Source organism: Photinus pyralis, unplaced genomic scaffold (genome assembly GCF_008802855.1).
Source record: "Photinus pyralis isolate 1611_PpyrPB1 unplaced genomic scaffold, Ppyr1.3 Ppyr1.4_LG4, whole genome shotgun sequence".
In the NCBI taxonomy this organism is placed as follows: Eukaryota; Metazoa; Arthropoda; class Insecta; order Coleoptera; family Lampyridae; genus Photinus; species Photinus pyralis.
The window spans coordinates 40,008,844-40,032,721 of NW_022170511.1; the positions used below are offsets into that span (position 1 = coordinate 40,008,844).

Here is a 23,878-nt window from a genome sequence, read left to right on the forward strand (position 1 = left end):
TAGCGTGGAACCGATTTAAGTCTATAAAAGTCACATTAAAAGCTACCTACTTAAAAAGAGGCGTAAAACACGAAATTTCTCGCTTGTCAACGCGAGAATCGGGAATTTTTTTGAATCGTTACAAATTTTCTTTAATTTTGCCGCGCGCGGCTCAATTTTTATAATTAAAGATTTTTAAGAGAAAAAGGCGGAGGGCTCATCCTAATCTGCGGGTGGCAAATCGCCATGACAGCGCGGTGATTTTAAGATTTGGAAGGCAGCATCCGGTGCGGCGTCGGGCCGTGTCATTACTCCAACTCGTTAAAAAGAGCACTCTCCTCTCTATAATTGGGCCCTTACCTTTAGGTAGCTTGACCGACGGAAAAAATCATCGATATTAGAATAAAATATTTAATATATACAGTCTGTACAAAATCTTGTTACAAATCGGTTCTTAACTATTTATACAGGGGGTTTATCGCTATTTACAATATACACAGTTGCCATAAAGTTATTAAATAAATACTCCTTAGCCAGGTACTAATATATTACACTTGACTTCGTTTTCTTTCTAACTGGTTTCGGTATCACAAATCGTAATACCTCGCTCGGTTAAGAAAATTTAAAATTAAGGATCACAGATGAGAACAACACTCGGCACTTAAATTGCCAGAAGCACGTAGTTAAAACGGATGTCGGGCCGTTTCTCAGTTTTTTAAAGTTCGCGCGTTACGCACTTTAGTTCTTGAATTCACCACTAAATCTATTGGTAGCCTCCGATGTGTTGGGATCACAGTAAGAAAATTGTGTCGGAAGAGAGGGTCATTACCGACATCCGCACCCGACCACTGCCATTTCCTTGTAGTTTTTTAACACCACCTTGTTCTCCTCGTCCAGGTACAGCATGGAGATGGCGTTCAGTTGTGTTGGTACGCAGCACGCTTTTGGGACTTTACTTGGACTTACCGAGTTCACTAGGGTTTGTACTATCGCGTGGTTGGTGGTGTTCAGGTGTTCGGCCAGGGGGAAATTGCATTCACCGTGACAATAGTAGGCGTCGTAACCCGGCGGCGCCACTATCCAATCGCTCCAGCCCACCTCGTTGAAGTCCACGTACATTGGATGTCTTTTACACGGCACTTCTTTTCGTCTATGTTTTTTGTTCATCGCCCTCCGAGAGCGTTTTTGCGCCAACGCGTCACCCGTCAATTGTTTATTTTTGCCGTCGTCCGTATAGGTGAACAACAACGGCTGTTTCGCGGACCACACCGAATCACTTTCCCCAACGTCTCTGCGTAAACGCAAATGTCTTGCCGGCACAGTTCTGTTTTTGCCAAAACCGGCGATATACACCACTAAACCGTGATTGGAAGAAGAAGTCTGTAACCACCTCCCAACGGCTGGAAGCACATCTAAACTAACGAAACCGCCATTTCGCGTGTCCACGGTTTTCGAGTCCACCAGCCTCATAATCGGCCCCCGTTTGCCTTTAACTCCAGGTTTGACGATCTCGTTGACAAGGATTTGCTGATAGTAGTCCTGGTCCGATCCGGAGATCCAATCGATCACGTCCCGATTGACAGTCAGCTCGGCGGCCTTAACTTTTTCGCCCGGTGGAATGCTCGAAATGTCGAACTTGAGACGAAACTTGTGGTGTCCGGGAAATCTGGTATCGACTGGACTTTCTGCAACAAGCAGTTAGATTAGGAAAACGTGCTGGAATAAATCCGCTTTCGTTACGTTGACAGTGTAGCGAAAGTGGGACGGTCTCGCAATTATACAACAACGTTCATTAAATAACGAAATTAAATCGCCCACGCGCCCAAGATTTGGAATTAATCCGTATATTGACTTACCGATATGGGTGAAGCTTCGCACGGTATTCGCACTTTTGGTATGTAATCCGGGTCGGTGAATTGACGCCGTATCCAATCTGTGGCCAGTTTGCTTCCTGTACAGGTCGAGCATTACTTGAGGAATAACAACTTTCGATCGATCAATTCGTGGTCGTTTGCGAAAACCAAACAGAGACAGGAGATTCGCCTCGACTTCTGCTAGCGCTTCTTGTGGTACCGAAGAGGAGTACGTCCACCAGGTGCTGTCCAAAAGGACCATTGCCAGCAGCCACGAGAGGCTTACCAGTCGCATGGTCAAAATCGCCCCTGTAACAAAAGAAGACTATGTCATTATCGTAAAAAGTGCGTAAGTCAATCTAATCGGTGACCGACCGGAGAAGGAACGCGATCTTTCTACTACTGTAGCGGGACCAGTTAAATGCTTCTTAATTTCAATTTTTAACACTTGACTTTAAGGTCAAGATGCACGTTCTACAACATAATACAAAACACAAATTGAGTAAATTAACCTATAATGAGTATGGCATGTGTCTTAGCTAGCGCAGCATGGCAGTGGAGAGGTCAAGCGAGCCGAGGACTGGTTCACCTTTCGTGGCCAGCAGAGAAAGCTGACACGCGGTCTCTGCAAGTCCAAAACATCGTACTTATTTAAATAAAATATTAGATTTTAACACAATTACTAAAATGGTGCAATTAAACTCTTGGTCCTTCGAGCCAATTTCCCAACACGAAACTTTTATGTGACACAAACTGCCTCTCAATCACCTCCATAAAAAGCGCGTTTTACACTTACGTAACGTACTAAAAAGATCGTCAAGAACGAGAGTTGTCTTGTAAAAATTTAAAACTGCACGTCTAAACGCGTTGCGTAATTTTGCACAAAATCGCATCCCTTCGAACGAGACGACCCTCTTCTACCTGTGGGTACCAAAGAAATGTTCCTGCCGATTTTAGTAAAGGCAAAAGTGAAACAAAAAGAATCGCAACAACTGTGTATAGCAACTTGATCTTCCAATTAAGGAAGCCGCGCCGCGCTGTCTGTTAAAACGTGGATGTGACCTATTGCATACACGAACACTCAGCCTCGAGCGCTTTTCCAAAAATTAACACCAAGAACTTGTTTATGTAAAATACTTACAATTAAACAAACGCGCAGACACTACAAAACGATGCTAATTAATAAACGGACATAATCCAAGGCAACGCACACAAAGCACATATTCTCTCTAAAAACTTCTTGCAGGAAAGGAGTCGTACGAAAGACTGAAAAGGATGACCACCCTCTACCTGTATATTATCGTACCTTGCGGGTCCCCGTGAACCAATGGCATCTCAGAATGGGACAAGACACGTGCGATATTCGGTGGTTACTTCTAACGACCAGAACCAACAATACCTCTTTTGTGTATTAAAACGCCTATTGTGTTTTGCAAGTGGTTTTTTAAGAGTTCGCCACAATTGGACACTTCAGGGGAGCTTGATGACTTGTTAATAGCGGATTAAGCCGCATAAAAAGAGATGAATGTGACATACACCTTGACTTTTACGCGCGGTAATAGTCATACTTGTTCTTACTTAACTTTTTTTTCCAACACGCGCGCGTTACATCTTCTTGGAATAATTAGCAAACTATTGACACACATTTTGCAATTCACTTTTTTTCGCTTTCACGCCGAAAAGAAATCTTCGATCGATTTCCTCGAAAAACCTTAACGAAGATCTCAAGTCTCAGGCCGGAATCCATCAATTTTTTATCCTAAACATTCCAATGAGCCAATTTGAAATTCTTTCCTTTCTTGGACCGTCATCGATCGAGGAATTTCCACGGAAAAACTTAAATTCATCCATTTTTGTATACTAACACACGAAATCAAATCTCATCACATGAATAGGCCAACTTTTAGATTCATTTTCACCATAAAGTCAAAGGAAAAATCCGATAAAAACTGAAGGTATTCCCAGCATAAACAACTTAGAAACTGCGAAATGTTACTACTTGGAGGTATGCGGTGATATGAAGTTCCTTTCAATCATATCGTTTTTCATGAAAAGAATAAGATGAATAAAGCACACATTTTTCTAAAATTATTTACTTCAACTCCGTTAAGCAACTTAAGAGAAAATGAGTAATTTATGAAAGTCCCTCATACGCATACCCAAAAATGAAATGGCATTCAAGCTGATGGTCACTGAAATATGAGCCTCCCTTTTGATAAACATGCTCTATATTGCATGATTACATGATTAAATAGAGCTTTTTTCCCTTTCCGCGTAAACTTATGACTGAGCAAACAATACCAGAAAATAGTTATTTACAACAGAGATATGTCAGTGACAAAGAACGGGCACTGTTTACTTTCAAAGTTGAAAACTGACATCACTGATATAGGAAAGTAATTTATAATGCAGGAAATCTTGATTTCAGATGTTCACTATACTTTATAGTCGTATATGCAAAATATGGAGGGAAATAATATCTATCTTTTCCATCCAGCAAACTCTCCAATCGAGGCTGATACACATAGCGAATTACCGAATTAGGATGAGGAAAACTACCGAATTTTTTTATGTTGTGTCTTTTCTCTCACCCAAAGAGCTTTCTGTATTCGCTCCTGATTTAGTTGTCCTAAAATGTTTTTTCTCAGGGACCACAACAGATAGAGATAATTTGAGGCTGTACCTAGGTTTTCACGTATTTCCGCTTCTCATTTTGTAAAAAATCCCCAAATTTCTACTCCGAGATGGTGCACCTCCAAACGGCAGAACAAAAATAAGTCCCGATAAAATTTGGCACGTTTTCCACTATTCGAAAAAACTGCAAACAAAAATTCGTGCGCTGTGGTGGTACAGTGTTTGACCCCTACGGTCCGTAAAAGAGCGTGCTGAAAAATATTAACCTCGGCAAAAATTTATGAGGATGAAAATGAATCTATGACTTCCTCTTCCACATAAACCGAAGGCCCAAACTGCTTCATTTGACAGATACGCCATCAAAATCCCTAAAATGTACATAATTTAATTTTTTCTCAACAATCAGAACCTATAATGTATAGAATCGGAATCCATAATTATGTTTAGATACATTTATTTAGATATAAACCCATGAAATTTAATAATAGTTATATAATATAATCTTATAAAAACACGACTAGTTTCGACGATTCAGTCATCTTCAGGTGAAAAACTAGATTAAAAAATATACATTATAAAAAATTCGTACTGTGATGTATATTTTTACTCTAGTTTTTCACCTGAAGATGACTGAAACGTCGCAACTAATCGTATTTTTATAAGATTATATATAACTATTATTAAATTTCATGGGGAAGGTATAATCCGTTTACCTATTTAATAATTGGAACCCCATTTCGAGCCAGGATGGACAACCAAATTTCATATTCCATATGTAGCATCTTAGGAGCCCTTGTATCATAATTCCCTTACTGTAAAAGATATCGAAAAAAATTTAGGACAAGGGCCATCGTCATGTTTCTAAAATATTTCTGGTTACCACTAGCGTGCTCAATTCGAGTGGCGTATCAAACGGTTTTTTTTTATGGAACACCCCGCATGTTATTGGGGAATTGGAAAGTACTTGAAGAAGGTGGATATGCAAGTATAAAATAATATATCAGTACACTTTGTCATGAGAACGAAAAACACTACAGCTTTGGATAGTCGAAATCTCCCCTTTCCCTCAAAAAAATTTAAGAGAAAAACGAGTCGAAACCACAATTTTTAATTTTTACCGAACCCAGGTCATCCATTTTTCAAAAAATAAAAAATATATACATATTGTTAACATGTTTATTAAAAAAGTACTAAAGTGAAATTGACACACGAACAGAGGAGTTTGCAAACGTTCGAAATGACGACCTTCCTGTTGGTGGCCTAAACGCAACCTGGCCTCGCTGGTTTTTTTTATATTAGTAAAAATGTTGTAGTTCCGGCTATTAGGAAGTGCCAATTGAAATTTTCAAAATATAACATTTGGGGAAAGTCAATCATAAATGATGTGAAAGTGGAAGACCGAAGAAGTCTTACGCCTATGCCGCAATTCAAAAACTTCCGGTGGGATTTGTCTTCTCTCAAAAAAAATTCGAAAAAATAACAGCGAAACCGTTAAAGTGAAGGGTATAATATGTTCCATAAAAAAATAAGTAGACTTCAAGTACTTTCCAATTCTTCAATTAAATAAGCTTGGTACAACACTGAACTACAGCACGCCACTAGCGTATAGACATATTTTAGAAATAGAAAAGAATCCGATAAGTACCCTATTGGGAAAATGCTCTACCCTGATTATGGATCATATGCCCGAAATCGACAGCTGTTACCGTTTTCGGGTTCTGATTACTGATTAATACCAAACACGAGACACGAAACACGGAGTAGTGCACCATTTTTTATCGTATATTTATGGCTATTTACCTTCTTGCTAGTCGATCAATGAGAAGGAGACACTATAAGCATTTAAAGACCGCTTGGCATACATTAAAAATCTAGGCTATATAATGCAAGATTAATCAAGTCCTCCTCCATATTTGTTCTCCTTTGTAGGTACTTGCCTAAAACATTTTCGAGATATTCACAATTATAAGTTTTCAGATTCCCAGGAGATATGTCTCATTTCCGCCCTTTGAAAGTAGGTACCCTCTTCCGACACTCCCGATAGTTGGTAGAGAACAGTTCCTATTGTTGAAACCTTTAATGCGAATACCACGAATATCTGCAGAACGGACTTTCGGGGGAGGGTAGTCTCAGAGCTCGCAAATATCATCTAGACGAGATAGATCTATTGACGAATTTAGTTGTGAATATCTCGAAAATGTTGGAGGAAGGTACCTACAAAGGGAAAATGCAACATTTCGGGGCATTTCTCTAAGGGCTTAATTCTTTTTGCATCATATACCGTAGAGTTGTACACAATTAACATTTGTTTGAATATTTTTTGCGATAGATAGTGCCTTGATGGTATCGACTTCGAATGTAGACATATAATTGGAAATGCTTTGGAACATTATTAGCACCAAAATAAAGGCAATCCAATCATTTTCTTTTATCACATTTTTAAGGCTATTTTTTGACTTGAGTACCATTTGAAAGGTATATACAAACTAACACCTAATTCAAAATTAACTACAATAGAGTTCGAAAAACAAATTAACAAATTTTCTGTGGCTAGCACGATGGTTCCTGGTGTTTCAAAACGTGTATTTTCGTAAAAAAAAGTGGAGGAGGGTCTTTTTCGACCCCAATGCAATACTCCCCTTACTCTCGTGCGGGTGCTGGTAAAAAACAGAATGTGGATTTTAAAGCATAGCACAACATAGCAAAAAATCTGATAGAAGCTTCAACGAATTAACTTTAAACGTTTAAAATATGTACATGAAATACTAAAAAGCGATTAGTATGCCGCATTTTACATGGAAATTTATTCATTTACTGTAAAAAATAAATAAATTGAATCCTGATTATAAAATTTCAGTACTTAAATGAATAGGCTTTCAGATAATAGAGGGTAGGTACTTTGTCACATAAAAAAATAAAAAAACTGAACCTTTGTTCTAAAGATTTAAAAAGTAAGCATTTGTTACTAAGATACAAAACATGCATACCCCAAAACTTTTACAAAGTATGCATGCATTTATAATCACCTTCCAAATATGCATTCTGTATGCATTTACAAATATTGAGGTTCGTTGGCTTCAAAAAACCGAAATTTTGTTGTTCTGATGTGCGTTTACGCAAGAAGTCAAAACTAAATAAAGAAAGACAAAAGTCAGAGCATCATCAACATTCTTAAGCACAAAAAACCAATCAAAAGCAATAAACAAAATGAGCTGTAGGTACATGAAGCTTTTGAAAATTCTCAGCTCATCTGAAAACTGCAAATACTAATCCGAGTACCAACAATAAATTGAACGATGATATTTATAATCTCGATATAAATGACAGATCCAAATAATCGAGGCGCCTCGATCAAAACGCAAATTATAAACTCGCGGTACGATTCCTTTAATTAGATGCTTATTATTGCGAGAGATGCAGGTAAACACATACGGAATTAAAAATAATTACCGGCACATCATCAATCTGCACTATAATAACGCAAAAAAATCTGCGTCTCGAAGTCTCCGAGGTACGGAACCACACGTGACCGAAAACTTTCAGCATAGCCCAGTGGCGGGGTATTAACTTTCAGATAACATCTTCGGATGTTGTCTTGTTTGTTTTTCACTCGTTTTATTTGCTTCTTACGCGCTCACTCTTCGAGCTTTTGTTTATTTTTTTTTTCACTAATTAATGGCTTCGGAACATTCGTCTTTTTTTCGGGTACTCGAATTTAATTGCATCTCAAGACCTATAGGATAACGTGTCGGTATTTACCGATCGGCGGTTTTTTTTCCTCTCAGATTTTCATGTTATGGACCAATAAGAAAAGAATGCGCCGGTTAAAAAGGTGGGTTTTGTTCGAATTAATAAAATTCCTTGTCGTCGTTTTTTTATGTGTGTCTTTGATTGATTCATACGTGTGGGAATAAGATTAGATCTGATTAAAACAATAGAGTAACCATTCGATAAGGTTGGGTAACCTGATATTTCAATTAATTTTAAAATAACAGGTTTTGATTTATCGCCTGAAGTTGGGTATAATGGTAGATATGCCCTCGGTCTGTTTTTATATATAAACTATTGTCGTTTCAGGATTCTTCCTTTCTTTCTAGCTCATTTTAGGTATTGTAAGATATCAAAGAATACGCGATGCAATGTTAGAAACCATGGTGCCCGTACGTCTGTGTTAAACGTAACAGGTGTGCCGTATTCTTCCAACATTTCTTGCTGTATGTATGGGTGTTGTTTTTTTACTACATTGCCAAAGGGCTTGATTTGTTTACGTTTTGCCTGTCACTGTGTTTTTATTTATTAAGCATCGTTTCCACTGATAATTAAAGCGATAATTTCTTTTAACGTTTCGAAACGTTTACTAACTGTATCTTCACGCATACATTTAGTGGCGAAGAATTCTTTTAAAATGCACTTGACCTTCGTAAATTCCAGATTGATGAGAGTGCTATACTTTTAGCAAAAATTCTAGTGGTCTCCATCAATTACTTCGTAATCTAATCAAATGTCCTTTTAGGTTTTAGAGTCCTCGATGAGTATTCGCAGGTTAACCAGTTTAACGTGTATAATTCCATTTAAATAACAATAAAAAAAAGGTGCTTAGATTCTTTTCTGTCGTCAATTAAATCTACATTTGCATGTACAAAAGAGTTATTTTTCGTCTCTCTGTTCATCCCAAATTATAGGTTATGTTACACTAATTAGGTAAATTAAATTTCTTAATATGCTAATAAAAACATTCCTTTCCCAAAGAAATGCCAGTTGACCAAGTAAATAAATGCAAATTGTATAATGCAAGTAGCAACGTAAAAGAAATTCTAAGAAAGAAAAACCAGTTTTCACCAATGATATTTTTATTCTGGAATGTTATTTACATTTCCATTATAAACTGTTGTAATCTTTTAATTAATTGCTCATATTTGGAATGAGTTCCTCAAGCTGTCTCTAATTCTACATTTATTTTCCACGCAATGTCTTCACCATCGGTCAGTTTTACATTTTTGGTCAAATATGCGCCGACAGACGACAGTAATTGTCTTCGTACGTCCATAACGAGTCTTCATCAAAAATGTATGCAAATTAAAGCAGGAATAGTTTTAATTATAGCAAACTACGACCAAATAGTAGAATAATTACTGTGATCAAGATATACTGACACCCCTTCATCGGTACCGCATTTTGCCAAAATATTGTGCTCATTTTGTGCTGATTTGTGTGCCTTACGTCGGAGTAAATTAAAATTTTCCGTTAGTTCAATTTAATACCATATTTGTTTTATGCTGATTTATGCGCCCATATCTGAGGATTATTGCAAATTAAAGCTTAAATTACACGTGTCGTTCTTCAATTTGCTAGAATATATGATGTTACCTACCCAAATGTATAATCTTCAGGGGCGGACTGACCCGGGGGGGCGGGTGGCGGTTGCCACCTGGCCTGTAGATCATAATGGCCCGTTGGAAATTTATAAGTATGTGCTGTATTTAGTTTCTTGCACTATTAATAAATTATTAACACGTTTCTCTAATTGGGGTTGATATTAGGTTGTTAAAAAAATCTGTTTTAATTGAAGTGTTTTACAATGAATTTATCATTTTTTGTCGTAGCATGAAAGTGCTGAAATACAATGATAGGCGACGCACCTCGTGTGGATTGTATATTTTGTTACTTTTAATTATCAGCTGCAATTTAAAAAAAAACTGTATGGTAATTTTCTATAAGAAAATTTTTTTTCCGGGTCGATCTGAGACAATTTTTTCTTCGGGGCTCAAAAAAAGGCGGTTATTACCTTCTTTTTTTACCAAAAATCGACTACACCAAAAATTCTCGGGAAAACACTTTTTCTTATTAATTTGGGTGCGTAGAATCCAAATCAATTTGTACTTTTTCGATCAGACCTCTCAATCAAAAGTTATAGGCTAGAAACCAATTTCGAAAAAAATTCAAAGGGCTGTAACTTTTGAACTAGTAGCCCAATCTTGGAACTGTTTGAAATTATGAATTCTACAGGCCACATTCTATAAGAAAATTTTTTTCCGGGTCGATCTGAGACAATTTTTATTTCGGGGTTCAAAAAAAGGCAGTGTATAACCTTCCTTTTTTACCAAAAATCGACTACACCAAAATTTCTCGGGAAAACACTTTTTCTTATTAATTTTGGTGCGTAGAATCCAAAACAATTCGTACTTTTTCGATCAGACTTCTCAATCAAAAGTTATAGACTAGAAACCAATTTCGAAAAAAATTCAAAGGGCTGTAACTTTTGAACTAGTAGCCCAATCTTGGAACTGTTTGAAATTATGGATTCTACAGGCCACATTCTATAAGAAAATTTTTTTTCCGGGTCGATCTGAGACAAAGTTTTTTTTGCGGCTCAAAAAAAGGCAGAGTATAACCAGGGGCGCACTACCCCCGGGGGGGGGCGGGTGGCGATTGCCACCTGGCCTGTAGATCATAATGGCCCGTTGGAAATTTATAAGTATGTGCTGTATTTAGTTTCTTGCACTATTAATAAATTATTAACACGTTTCTCTAATTGGGGTTGATATTAGGTTGTTAAAAAAATCTGTTTTAATTGAAGTGTTTTACAATGAATTTATCATTTTTTGTCGTAGCATGAAAGTGCTGAAATACAATGATAGGCGACGCACCTCGTGTGGATTGTATATTTTGTTACCTTTAATTATCAGGTAATTTATTTTCGAGAAAGGAGTACTTTAAAATGTTTTTGTGGTGCACCTCAGAGCTACCCCCCGCCACCATCATTACTACACTAATACTTTAATGGCCCATAACCTATGCAATTCCACCTGGCCCGCAATTACCCAGTCCGCCCCTGTTTGCATAACATAATTCTACTCATTTGACAGTAACAAACAGTAACTAAAAGTTACCAACTGATAAAAAATAGAATTTGTTCCACTTCCTTGCATTTTATTTTCTTAAAATTGACACATGGAAATGCATTTCCACGACCCAAATTGAAGACAAAATTGATGTGACGTGTAAGCAAAACTTTTCATTTTCGGCCCCAACTAATTGCAAATCATCACGAAATTAGAACAAATTTGCTACTAAGCATACAGTGGACGTGTGGGTGTCTGGACATCTAAGTCACAAATGTATTTTTGTTGCGTTTTTGTGCCAATTTATTAAATTGTAAAATTGCAAGTCGTCAATAATCGAGTTGGTCTTCTTGAAATATCTTTCGAATCTCCAAGAAGTACTGGCATAGCTAGTCTCCTCAGACCTCGCAATCGGAATTTGAATAGGGGCCATAGTTTGACACAAAGTAGGGCCTGTGACCCGGAAGGGGTAGCAGCCAAACCTTTTTGTAGCTCGGAAATTAGACTTAATTCTAGAGATTTAGCAAAATCGTTTACGCGTCAAATTCTAGACGGCACCTATCTGCTTCTTTGAATAGAAAGAAATCGTTGTACCTCTTATAGCCACCCCTGCTCACACTAAATAACATTGACAGCAATCTCGACATTATTCACGGTCCTTCGAGCGAAGAATTAGCGGACGGTGGATATATAGATTGCCTGCATTTCCTAAGACAATTAGCCGTTCTATAAACATATAAGTTAAAGCAAAACGCGTCTTTTGATGATCCATAAAGAAGTTGCTCTCGAGAATTTCATGCCAAAAACTATCGCTAAATTAAAAATGGATTCAAACGTTTTCTATTAATTTATCATACACACCTTACGCAATAAGGCACAAGAAATCCAAAGGTTGATACTTGATACAATTAAAGAAATCCTATTGAGGGGATGATTTTTGTAGGATGCTACAGAACTATTATAGTACAGAATTCAAGAAAAAACTTTAATGATTTAGAAACTACATACATAAAGTCAATTATGTCAAACATTATTTATTTATAAAAATTATGGTTCATAGTTACCTACTTATACTTTGGGAAAGGAAGTGATGGGGTTCAAGGTGGTTCTGTTGCACAGGGTATTGAAAGAGTTCGCTAGGGCACTAATCAACTCCAAGTTGTGCTCTAATGTGAAGTGTGCCTTCTAAATTACGCATTTCGAGAAATAGCCCCCTCCCTGCATTGTTAATTATTACATGAATCATGTTGCATAATATGTAGATTGTGTCCCTCCTCCCATTTTTGGAAAATTACTATACGATTAGTGAATGTCCATACTCCATACGCTCTATGTATATTTTTTGTTGTGCCCTTGTAAGCAGTTTTGTGAGTTAGAAATATATGCCATTTGAAAAGTAGTTCAATTGAATCTTTTGCTCCAGAATTCAATACCTTTAACATTTTTGTGCTCATGAGGGAAGAAACTTCATCTGACTGAAGAACTGGTTACAAGGCATAAGATATTTTTAACAGTAATATCCCAAGTGCCACGTAAAAAATTTTGGGTGGAAAATTGACGAAAAGTACTTACTTCTTATCAAAACAATTTGACGAAAAACGACAAAATTTAATCAAGCTATTTTTTGTGCAGGTAAATTGCAGATTAGCAGACAAATCAACACAAAACTCGTAATATTTACCCGATTTTGTGATGTGCAGATTAGAGGGTGACAACCACCTTGCTTAAACAGTCAGAGAGTTCTCCTTGGGAATTAATTTAATTGAATTCGCCGAGAAAAGTAAGTAATTAATTGAATACGCTACAACTATTTCAATTTGGATTTCCGAGCCATATCGAAAAGCTTAAAGTTAAAGTTGAAAGGATGAGCCCACATGACATGTATTGAAACAATTCAGTTACATTTTGTCACTTCTAATTGAGGTTTGTATTTTACCGAGTAAATTTGGGTTGTTTAGATAATGAAAATCTGGTGCCTACCAATTAGACGAGAAAAACTGTCAATTAATAAAAATGCGATACCGAGTGAAATTACTAAATGGAAACATATTTGAATTTCAACAACACAAATTTACTCAGGGATAAAATTGCTGAATTGTAAATTGAATTGTCTACTTTGTGACCTTTTACACTTTTGCGGATTACGTGGCTACTTTTGAATTATGAATGCTGAATTCACATCCTTTTTTATATGCGAATTTGTTGTTCTAAATAAATGAATACAATAATAATAAATCTTACCAAAGATTTCGATCAAAATTGCAGGTAAACCACTAGAACTCACAAACACAGAATGGCAAGGAAAATGTAAAACAAAAGTTTATATTACGCTAATTATTGAGTCACTATTCCAAATTCTAATTAAAGGCAATTGGCCGAACAAAATTAGCCTATACCTAAAAAAGGTAAATCAAAATTTATTTTAGGAAGCTCAATTTAACGCCAAAAACAAGAAAATTAGAGCGAACGTTAATGAAGATGATTCACAATAATTATACCTATATCAGGAACGCCATTCTTCTGAATAATAGAACGTCACCTTCTAATTGTTCGAATTCCACGAACATTTGAATACAACTGCTCATCAGGAAAAATCCCTTAAGTCTGCTTAAAGGTACTTAAAAGCGACAAGCTGTCTGGCAGGACTAATCTTTCGAACGCAACGGGAGGGGAAACGACACTCATTTCCTACTCATTATATAATTTGCACAAAAACTGTTTATTCTAACTTTACCAATTTAAGGTCATTGCCTAAACGAGTCCTAAATCAACGACGTCGTTACCGCCAATTATGGCAACGAAACCTAAAGGCCAAACTTCTTCCGACCCGAAATTAATTTACAAACGACCATCGCGGGTTATGCTAAAGAAAAAGGATTAAGTAAAATTTGACACGTTTGCCGCGGTTACACAATTTACTCAAAGACGCTGGACGTGGAGGTACTTCTTACTTGGGTATTAATGTCAGCGTGCGCGGCGGATATTTTTGAAAGAATAACAGAAGGGATTTAAAAATTGTTGTCTTGTTGCCATTCATAAATTTTAAGGGAAAATTTGGAACGTCTTAAAATAACAAGTCTTTTAACACAACACCTGTAAGGATTAACGTTCTTCTATATTACTTCTAAGGAAAAGGTGCGAATCTTTAAGTGTATGCAAATATGACTTGTCATAAATATCCGTTTTTACTACCTCGACATTCAATAGCTCGTTTACGACACCGACATTTTCGCACGATCCATGGAGCGGATTTTGAAAATTCCGAAAACTCAGTCGAGGAAATAATGAATTTGGAAAGCTCAAATTAGATAAGTAACACAGATTTGGGGCACCTGCCCCGTAGTCGTCCTCTTTCGTGTACTGTTAGGAAAGAGCAGCTGTCGCTGGTTCGGGATTTCAAGGAGTAACTGGAAAAAAAAGAGAAATATTGATTAATCCGATGAAGTAAGCACTAATAACAAAGATAATCTACGATCAGAACGGGCAGTCAGTGTATGGCATCCAAGCCCTGGAGCATTCACCAACAACCAGTTTGGTAGGATTGTGGACATCTGTCCTCCTCATATTAATGTCACTGCTGTGAACTGTGTACGACGCGTTTTCCAATAAACATTTTTATCAACTTGCATATGCATAAAGCAGCGCGTTGCTATGAGGAAATATTTTCCACGCAATTTTTTCACCTCATGCAACTAAACTCTCTAGTTTGTTACTTTCCAGTAAGTTGTCCACACTAATCCGAAAGTTTGTTTAAACTGAGCGTTTCGCAATCTATATATCGCAATTTACATATTTAAAGATAATGTTACTTATGTATAATATTATACACCTGCAGTATATATTAACGCGCAGCGGTAATTTGACTTCATTGCCACCGGAATTTCTCAACTCGATTTTATCAATCTCCAAACTGGCCGCAGTAAAAAGTTGCACAGAAGTCACTTTCACGTATCGAACTTTTACTCGGGGTGGTGGGCGGTCAATTCGCGAGGGTTATTTTGTTTACGTCAAAGTAGGTACGCAGATCGTAGATGGGATCGTTTACATTGCCCTCGATTCGTTTTAAATAAACAAACAGGTGTGCGTGCTGCCGTAGTAAATAAATACCTTTTTCCTACGACACAGTTTGTAATTAGAAATTTCACGCTGTAGATACCCTATATATGTATTAAGAGTCGAAAATGTACTGTTATGTTAAATGTCAAAGTATTTACATGGTCGTTTTTCAAGGATCACCAGGTTATTTACATTGGTTCAAAGATTCCACTCAGATTTTTCTCTAATTACCACCTTAAACTATCGGACGTGAGAGTTTCCTTAATCGGCAATTCAATTTAATTCAAAAATGTTATATAATGCAAGTAACAAACGCCGGTACCACAAGAACATGTCTTTTAGATTCAGTAGAATTTTGTATACCTACTTATATTTATGCTTTACATAATATTCTCATTTTCGAAAACTATATTGTTATCGTACTATAGGTATGTATACGCTAAATCGTACAGTGCAATTAGCCCCAAACCTCAACATCCAAAGTAAAAGTTTTCTTCCAGCTCCAAATTGTTTTAGACAGTTCACATTGTCCGGTAAAAAGTTACACCATTTTAAGCGTCGGGTTTGGATGGTAGGGGGAAACAAAGTTGGGAAATTAGTAGTCTATCAATTTTCCGAAAAGTGTCTTATACAAAAATATACCGGGTGGTGCCTAGCGCGACGCAGCATAGGGATTTCAATGGTAATTTCTTTATAGTCAATTGCTAGCTCCCCTAATTATTTTAGAGCAAAAGTCTAAATAAGTTTTTTTTAGAGAAAAAAATACTGAATCTGTTCATGCTATTACTCATAATTTTCCATTTTTCAAAACCGTAGAAATCGACAAAATAAAAAGGTTCATTTTACAATAAATCAAATATGCCTTGGAATTACCTAAAAAAATAGCGATCACGTTTCATTATTTGCCTTTGACGTATATTAAATTTATACTTGTTTATAACTTAGTTAAAGAACTGCAAGTGCAATAACGTTCAAAATGTCCGTCAAAACCATCAGGAAAACGACAATACATTCAACGTTTTGGCTGCAGTAGCGGAAAATCCGAATATAAGTTTAGGAACAAATCTGCTTCAAATCAGTTTTTTTTTCTTCGATTATGTAGGTACTCTGATTCTCTCTGATAAACAAATAGTATCTGGTGCAGATGCAGCATACATTCTCTAAAAAAACATTACCCAATTGCCGCTTTTTCTTGCATCGGATAGTTGTAACAGAATTAAATATGAAAATCGTTCGACGTCAAATAACGATAACTTAGATGCGATGCGCTTGTAGTTTGTTCAAAGATTCCAAAGCATCACTGATTTATAAAAATGTAATTTTTTATTTTGTCGATTTATACGGTTTTGAAAAATGGAAAATTATAACTAAAAGTATGAACAGAAGCAGTATTTTTTTCTCTAAAAAACGTATTTAGACTTTTGCTCTAAAATAATTAGGGGAGCTAGTAATTGACTATAAAGAAATTACCATTGAAATCCCTATGCTGCGTTGCGCTAGGCACCACCCTGTATAGTAAATTGCGAACAAAAATGGTCTTTCATGTAATCTTGCTAAACTGAGCCGTTCCAGGTTATTTTTTTATATAGTACTTCTCGCTCTAAACCCCATAGTTTTCTCAATATTAAAAAAAAAACTGATCAAACCTACTAATTTACCAACTTTCCTCCCCTTTCCCATCCAAACCTGGCGCTTAAAATGGTGTAACCTTTTTCTAAATAATATGTGTACTGTATAGAACAATTTGGAGTTGGAGGGAAACTTTTACTTTGGATGTTGAGGTTAGGTCGTTTTTTCGACTAATTGCACCGTACTAAAACGTTATTCTTAGAGAATAATTTCTGCACAATTTTCATTCGAGCCCCATATGATATAAAATGTAGAAAATAGACATGGAATTAGTATATTAGGTGTGTATTAAGGAAAATATAAAAAAAGAGCTCTAATTTAATTTAAATTTGAACACAGTTAGAAAAGTCGCCTCTCTAAAGCTTTATGTCGTCTTTACAGCGCATTCCATTGCTTTCTCACAATCTTTTAGGTTCTTGCTTTGTAAAAGCATTTAATGCACCTTAAATACTTTTAGCTTCCTCTTGAACATTTTTGGTCCGTTTCGAGGCTCTCTAGATCAGCATTTTATAGACGCCTTTCTTCATTTGAAAAGGCGCGACAAAGCTTTGTAAAGTGACGAGTATTTGATTTCTCTGGATAACTTTCAATTGTTTTGGAAAGGCTTTTAGAGAACTATTCGATTATAAACAGCCCCAGAAAAGGCTTAAAATGAGCTTAAAGGTTTTTGCAAAGCTCTTTTCTAGAGCGTTCTAATGCCTGCTCGTGAAGTAGCTGCACATTTACATTTAAATCAAATTTCATGTTTTAAACTCTGTCGCATTGTTATTTAACCGCGCGTTTACTTACCATTGAAGTCGTTATGCGTTCCCTGCCCTCATCCTTCAATTATAGAAGTTCCAAATAAGTTTCTTATAGTTCTAAGGACAGCACTTAATGGAAGAAATCTCCAGTTTCTCTAAAATTCCCCCTGGTCTCCATTTTAATTCGACGTTCAAGTTGCGTTCAAATACTAATTTATTTTATTTTTGAGTCGGCGGGGTTGCAGCCAAGGTTGCTCTACCAACCCAACCCACTATACATTTACAAATATCCATGCCCGAACCCGGATTCGAACCAAGGACCCTTAGTACCGCAGTCCAACTTCAATTGAAGTGATGCGCCACACGCGCCTGATATTTTAATTTAATTTTATAGTAGCTGTTAAATTGACATTTTAATAGGTTTAAATGAGTAGGCTAAGTTCCTCACTTTAACCGCAAGGGTAGATAAAGTGAAATAGATGATTATGCATTCTAATGACTTCTGTCATCCTTATTTCAAATAGGATGCGGGATACATGACATGGAAAGTACTTTTAATGATCAACAAACTGCAAAATTGGGAAGTTCAGCTGAATGAATTTCTCACACACCTGAAACCCAACTGAAATTCTCTCACAATCCATAAGTCTCTCGTATTGTAGTATCACCTAGTCCCCTCCCTTCCAAACTCTTTTGCAAACCTTCGTTTAGATTAGAATTGATCAATAAGAAAAGTATTATGTTCCACCATGATAATGCGAAACGTTACACAAGTTTGGTACGCCAACAGTTAGACAGGCTAATTTTCGCGCATGAGCACTTTGTTTAGCGTTTAGTGCGAATGTAGGAAAATTCTTAGGTGTAATATTTTTTACCCAAAATCGTCATGAAACCTTCATTTTCATGCCTACTTTATGTCAGGTAATTTTAGCGCCGCCTGTCACTTTACAGGCCGCACCTGTCACATTACTAAATGTCTTAATGTCCATAATGACTCGCTGACAGATTGACATTAATCAAAAGTTCTATATGAGAATTTCGATTGTATATTAAAATACGATTTCGGATAAAATTTAATACAAAACTCGTCGGTAAAATGGCCCTACTTGACTCGAAAATTATAATAGTACCCCATTCAATATGCCCTCGCCAGTAATGTGTCGTTTTCCGGACATATGTAAATAACTATTTGGTACAATAATATTCTTGGTGGGTAACACTAGAATGGCACTGGCCACATTTAAAACTTTGCAATCTTGTGTGCTAATAAATGTGCTTTACTTTTAAATCAGTGCTATTAGGTATTACTAGTCGCTTAATTGCAGTGATTGCACTTAATATCTTTGGAAGTCTCGTGTGTAAATAAATGTGTCTCAAATTTGATTTATCATTAGTTGCGCAAGCACACTCGTTACATTTAAAATCCTTAAAAGCTCTGTGTATCTTAACATTTACTTTCTCAAACCAGATATACCTTTGCGATTTCTTGAATAAATAGCACTGATCACATTTTAAGTAGCTACAATTTCTGCAATATAATTTGATTAGTAAGTTCTTGTTGAATGCTATAAGTACCAATAGATTTTCTTGAACTTTTTTGTAGATCATATACAAGCTGTCTAATTAGTGCGATATCGGACAATAGGTACCTTTTCAACCTCGAGCTAATGTGAAGTTATTAAATAACCCTAATTGGTAAGCTCCTTTTCTACAGCTACTTAGTTTACTTAACACTTCTCCTTGCCCGCACTGTACGTAGAGGCTTTTTTTTTATTACTGAAGTTACATTCTATACGTGTTTAGGTTTTGCACTACTGAAAGTAGAATTGGAACATTCGAAACCGTTCGAGAGCTATCATGTGTACAGACGAATGGACAGAAAGTCTAAAATACTGAACGCGCTGGATCGCTCGTTTATAATCTATTCTAATATTACATATGCAGTAAATGCTCGCGGGCTTTGCCGAATCCCGAATCTGTAGATTGCGTAAGTCCTATAGTTCCTGCATATTCTGTATAAGTACATATTATTTCGTAGCTTCTGCAAAACCTTTGGATTTTTGATTGAACATTTTATATCAAGGTGAAATGAAATCCGCCCCGCGGATTTTGTGCGTGATGAGATGGGTACAAGAGCGCTTAGATGGTTAGAAAAGACTGCCCGTACTGTCAGGTGCAGTGCTAGCATGTGTTTTCTCTAGTGATCTCAAGAACAGTCCGTGTAACAATTGTTTAACATGACCTGACAGCTGAAGGGGTGAAGTCGATCGAGATATTGCAAAAAGGCTGCTGTGTCTGATGATATCAGTTTCAGATACACTCTATTTTCACGATTTTGGACTCACTTGAAAGGTCGCTTTTTCATGTCGGACGCAGAGGTGCATGACGACGTCTGTGAAAGGTATTCTTAGTCTGTTCAGCAATGCTCTAGAAATGTAGGTGTCTATTAACTTTGTAAATGTGCCAGTAAAGAAGAGTTTACCACGGTTACCTAGTGTTTAAAAATATTATAGTACACAATCGACGTTTTCCTCCACTGGCGAAGTACTACAATAATTAATTTTTCCCCTAATGTTTAAAAACTATAGTTTCGGATTCATTAAGTACAGTTTCTTTCGCACCCCTTAGAAGGGTATGTCATTTGAATTTTTTTACAAAATCCGCTTACATTATTGAAAGAAATACAAAATTTAGCACTTTGCGAAGCGTTATTGACCATCTGTCTATTTGGAAGAAAACTCTTTTCTTGCACCCTGTATACTGGAAATACAATAACTGAAACACATTTCTTTTTCAGTTTGGAAGTGCCATTTTTAGGCACCGGCCGTTACTTTAAACGATGGTAAAGCGACCTGCTGTGACACTAATACCTTCTTTAATTCAAAAACGCCTACAGAAATTTAACGTTATTCATTTCTGCTGTGCAATAGTGTGCACTTCTTCTCGAAGCCCTCATAAAAGGTCACTTTGGACGTCGGGAAGGTTAATGAACATCAGATTATGTCATATCGCAGCGAAAAGGTTTCCAAAATATCAATTTGGACCGACACGATTAACATTACTTAGCCCTAGTTGCACCAACAAAATTAATCCTTGCTTAAAGTTAAGTCGAACTTAAAATCTATGGCAACGATTATTAAGACAATCGTTGCTATGGTATTTAACTTTAAGGGATACTTAATTTTTACGGTGCAATTGGCCCTTACCATTGTTTAAATGCTTTATTTAAGCAATACCCTTACTATCTTAAATGAAATGCAAAGCAATTCTTTAAAATTTGGCATAGATACCAAAGAGGATCCATGAAACGTGGTGAGTGCACTCTGTGGTTACCAACAAAATTTTCGATTTTTTCATACGACTCATATGTTCCTCTCGTCAAAAAGTGCTAACTCGATTTAGGTACCGCTGATTTGTCATTTTAGTACAAGTACTATAGAAATTCTTCTATTTATTCGCGTTTTAATAACGACTCTTTGAATGGAGTGAAAAGTAGTAATTATACCTACCCATTTTCAAGCGATTTATGCACGCCAATTTAAGTTTATTACAGGAATCAAGTTCCTACTATCAAAATCAACATATAATTTATTACGAATCTGATTTAAAAATCTAACCATGTTCTTGATGGATAGATCGAAGCCTAGAATAGAAGTTTTGGATAGGGACATGTATGCTGAAGTTGTTAAATTAAGGGAATCATCGATTCCGTATGAGTCAGTTAAAAGTCATCAGATTATCCATTCTGACACTCGTAAGTACCATTTATAGTAGCAACATAGGAAATTATACCATTGCATTAACTAGATTCCTAGATCGCCCATTTCTTCGCTAATTTTGTATTAAAAGGAGGTGAAAAGATTTGATGAGCTGGGATTTGAGACAGAGCTAGTACACTAAAATTTGTTCGTCATTTTGGAATAAATCTGAATATATTTTGTAAGATAAATTCTGTATGTAGCTGAATTCGCATTGTAAAATGGATGCGCTTTTGATATCGCCAATCGCTAAGAAAAACACTAATATAAAAAAATCCCAATTTATATTCAGACAAACTTGATTATTGGAAAAACCGGTGGATTATTTAAAAAAAAATACAAAACGTAGTACCACTTTGATGTCGTAGACGTAACGCCTTATTTTTATGAATGACAATAAGGTTCAGGTATTTCGTAAACAATTAAAATTCATCTTTTTTTGTTATCGTTTGCGTATGATTTATTATCAGCGACCCTATTTTTACAATATTGCATCAGACAGTGGTAGAAGTGTAAACTAACTTCAATAACAAATGTTTGCACCAATCACAGCACGTTCATGATATTTGACATCTGTGCAACGACGCCCGTCGTTTACGACCACTGAATCAATTGTGGTACAAGAGATACATCCCTATTGTAGATGGCGCGCATTTCTGACATCTGACAGTTTTCCGCCATGAAAATGATGCCGAGCAAACGAAGTTCTCAGTTAAAATGTGTATGTTGCAACTTATACTGATAAAAAGGCAGAGCTAGTTTCATGGTAGTAACAGAAAACCGGTCGATATTGAGAAAGTAAAAAATCTAAATTATGATTTCAAGATCATTCTGTTACAAATCGATGACCTTTTTTCACCGTATAAAATCTAAATCCGTTGTAAAATGTATCGACCATGGGATTGTTCGAAGATATTTTAGAGAAAAGGTCAATCAAGAAAAGCGGGTATAAGGTATCTTTGCACATGATTGTGGTTCGGTAATCTTATACCCACCATTTTTTTTGTGTATTAAGTTACCACGTGACGTGAACGTGCCTTGCCAATTCGTATGCCTACAAGAGGGAGCGAAGTGCGAAAAAAATAAAGGAAACAGTATATCGTATAGTCCAGTTAATTTGTTTAGAAATGTAAATAGCCAAGGCTAAACTCGATTTTACCTTCAACTGATGGTAGGAAGAAAAAGCAAAGTCGATCTTGGTGCGAGCGGTGAGCTGTTTTTATAGCTGGAGTAAATCAGGAGCGCTACATGGTCCTGGAGAGAAGGGTACGACCGTTGACTTCTGGAGCAGAACGGCAGGAGGAAACGACATTCACAAGCACTCACTCCTGTCATAATAGCACGGCACTCGAAATTCCCAGACCCGCGAGTTGGACTGATGCGTTTAGTAAAAGAGTTGGCTGGCGTAAATGAGGAAACACCACCTACGCAATAGTCACTTTTATTATTAAAGTCGCACTTTGCACAGCTTACTCTGTTGGTTGATTAGTAATTATGTATCAGACAGATTGTGCGTGTGTTGGTGTCGAAGCCGTAAAAGAGACTGGAGTCTTCGTCTTCGACGACGTCGAAGCAGACTTGTTGTCGGCCTGGACAGACCGCAGGTCTACAATCTTGCACTACTGGATGATGACGCGAAGGTTATTTGATATTTCACGTTTTAACTACGCTAATCGTACAATTTACTAAATTTAACGCAATTTACAACAACGGAAGATCTATCCACCACTTCTTCCACATACACCTCGAACGTTAAGATGGCGTACTCTTCAACTACTACTACTAGGTATATAATTTAGACCGCTTTTTAACATCAATCAGTACCTACTCAATACACTCGGCATTCAGCATTTGCATATGTAATTTCTCTTATAAATCTTCATCCTATTGGTACGGAAATCTCGTGCAAGGCCTGATTGGCTGAAATCGAAAACGCCGCGATAGACACGAAATGGCAGACAACGACGCCATTAACTGAAACGAGCCAAAAATTAAGGCGATATCTTGGACAACTTACGAACAATAAATGTTATTATATCATCAATGCAAATTGAATGTCATAAGTCAACACTCCCTTTTTCCGCGCATCATCAGACAGAGTGACGCCATTTTTTTCATATATATGCATTAAATACACATTAAAGTTATTTATTCGTTTAAACAAATTATAATGAATTTATTTTAATTGCTAATTTTTTTGGGGAACATTCTTCTTATTCTGCCTTTTGAAAAACTTGAATTTTTTTAGACACGACTGCGACAGTTTGTCTGACAACGATATTGTAGCAGAGAAGTCAATGTCAATTAAGAACGAAAAGAAAATTAGGAAGCGCATGACGAAGACTAGTGGATGCACATAATTGAAAAATATAAAATAATGAACA

At 36.5% G+C, this 23,878-nt stretch overlaps 1 protein-coding gene across 3 annotated transcripts; it reads right to left on the bottom strand.

Annotated features, from left to right (window-relative positions):
- Positions 1-706: 706 nt before the first annotated feature.
- Positions 707-23,033, bottom strand: LOC116168588 (protein decapentaplegic). 3 transcript variants are annotated; one of them, XM_031484506.1, is made up of 3 exons: positions 22,654-23,033; positions 1,836-2,141; positions 707-1,664 (listed from the first exon to the last, which is right to left on the bottom strand). In XM_031484506.1, exons 2-3 carry the CDS (start codon positions 2,125-2,127, stop codon positions 805-807), a joined length of 1,152 nt encoding a protein of 383 aa, XP_031340366.1. In that variant the 5' UTR covers positions 2,128-2,141; positions 22,654-23,033; the 3' UTR covers positions 707-804. The 3 variants fall into 3 exon arrangements, with proteins under 3 accessions (XP_031340366.1, XP_031340365.1, XP_031340367.1); XM_031484505.1 differs by lacking the exon at positions 22,654-23,033 and adding an exon at positions 3,139-3,181; XM_031484507.1 differs by lacking the exon at positions 22,654-23,033 and adding an exon at positions 2,974-3,096.
- Positions 23,034-23,878: the final 845 nt, after the last annotated feature.

Coding starts and splice junctions, on each gene's coding strand:
- LOC116168588 (XM_031484505.1), bottom strand. CDS start 3,166: ATGCCATTGGTTCACGGGGACCCGCAAG. Junction 2,142..3,138: donor GGTTCACGGGGACCCGCAAG/GTACGATAATAT, acceptor CTTTTGTTACAG/GGGCGATTTTGACCATGCGA. Junction 1,665..1,835: donor GCGAAGCTTCACCCATATCG/GTAAGTCAATAT, acceptor TGCTTGTTGCAG/AAAGTCCAGTCGATACCAGA.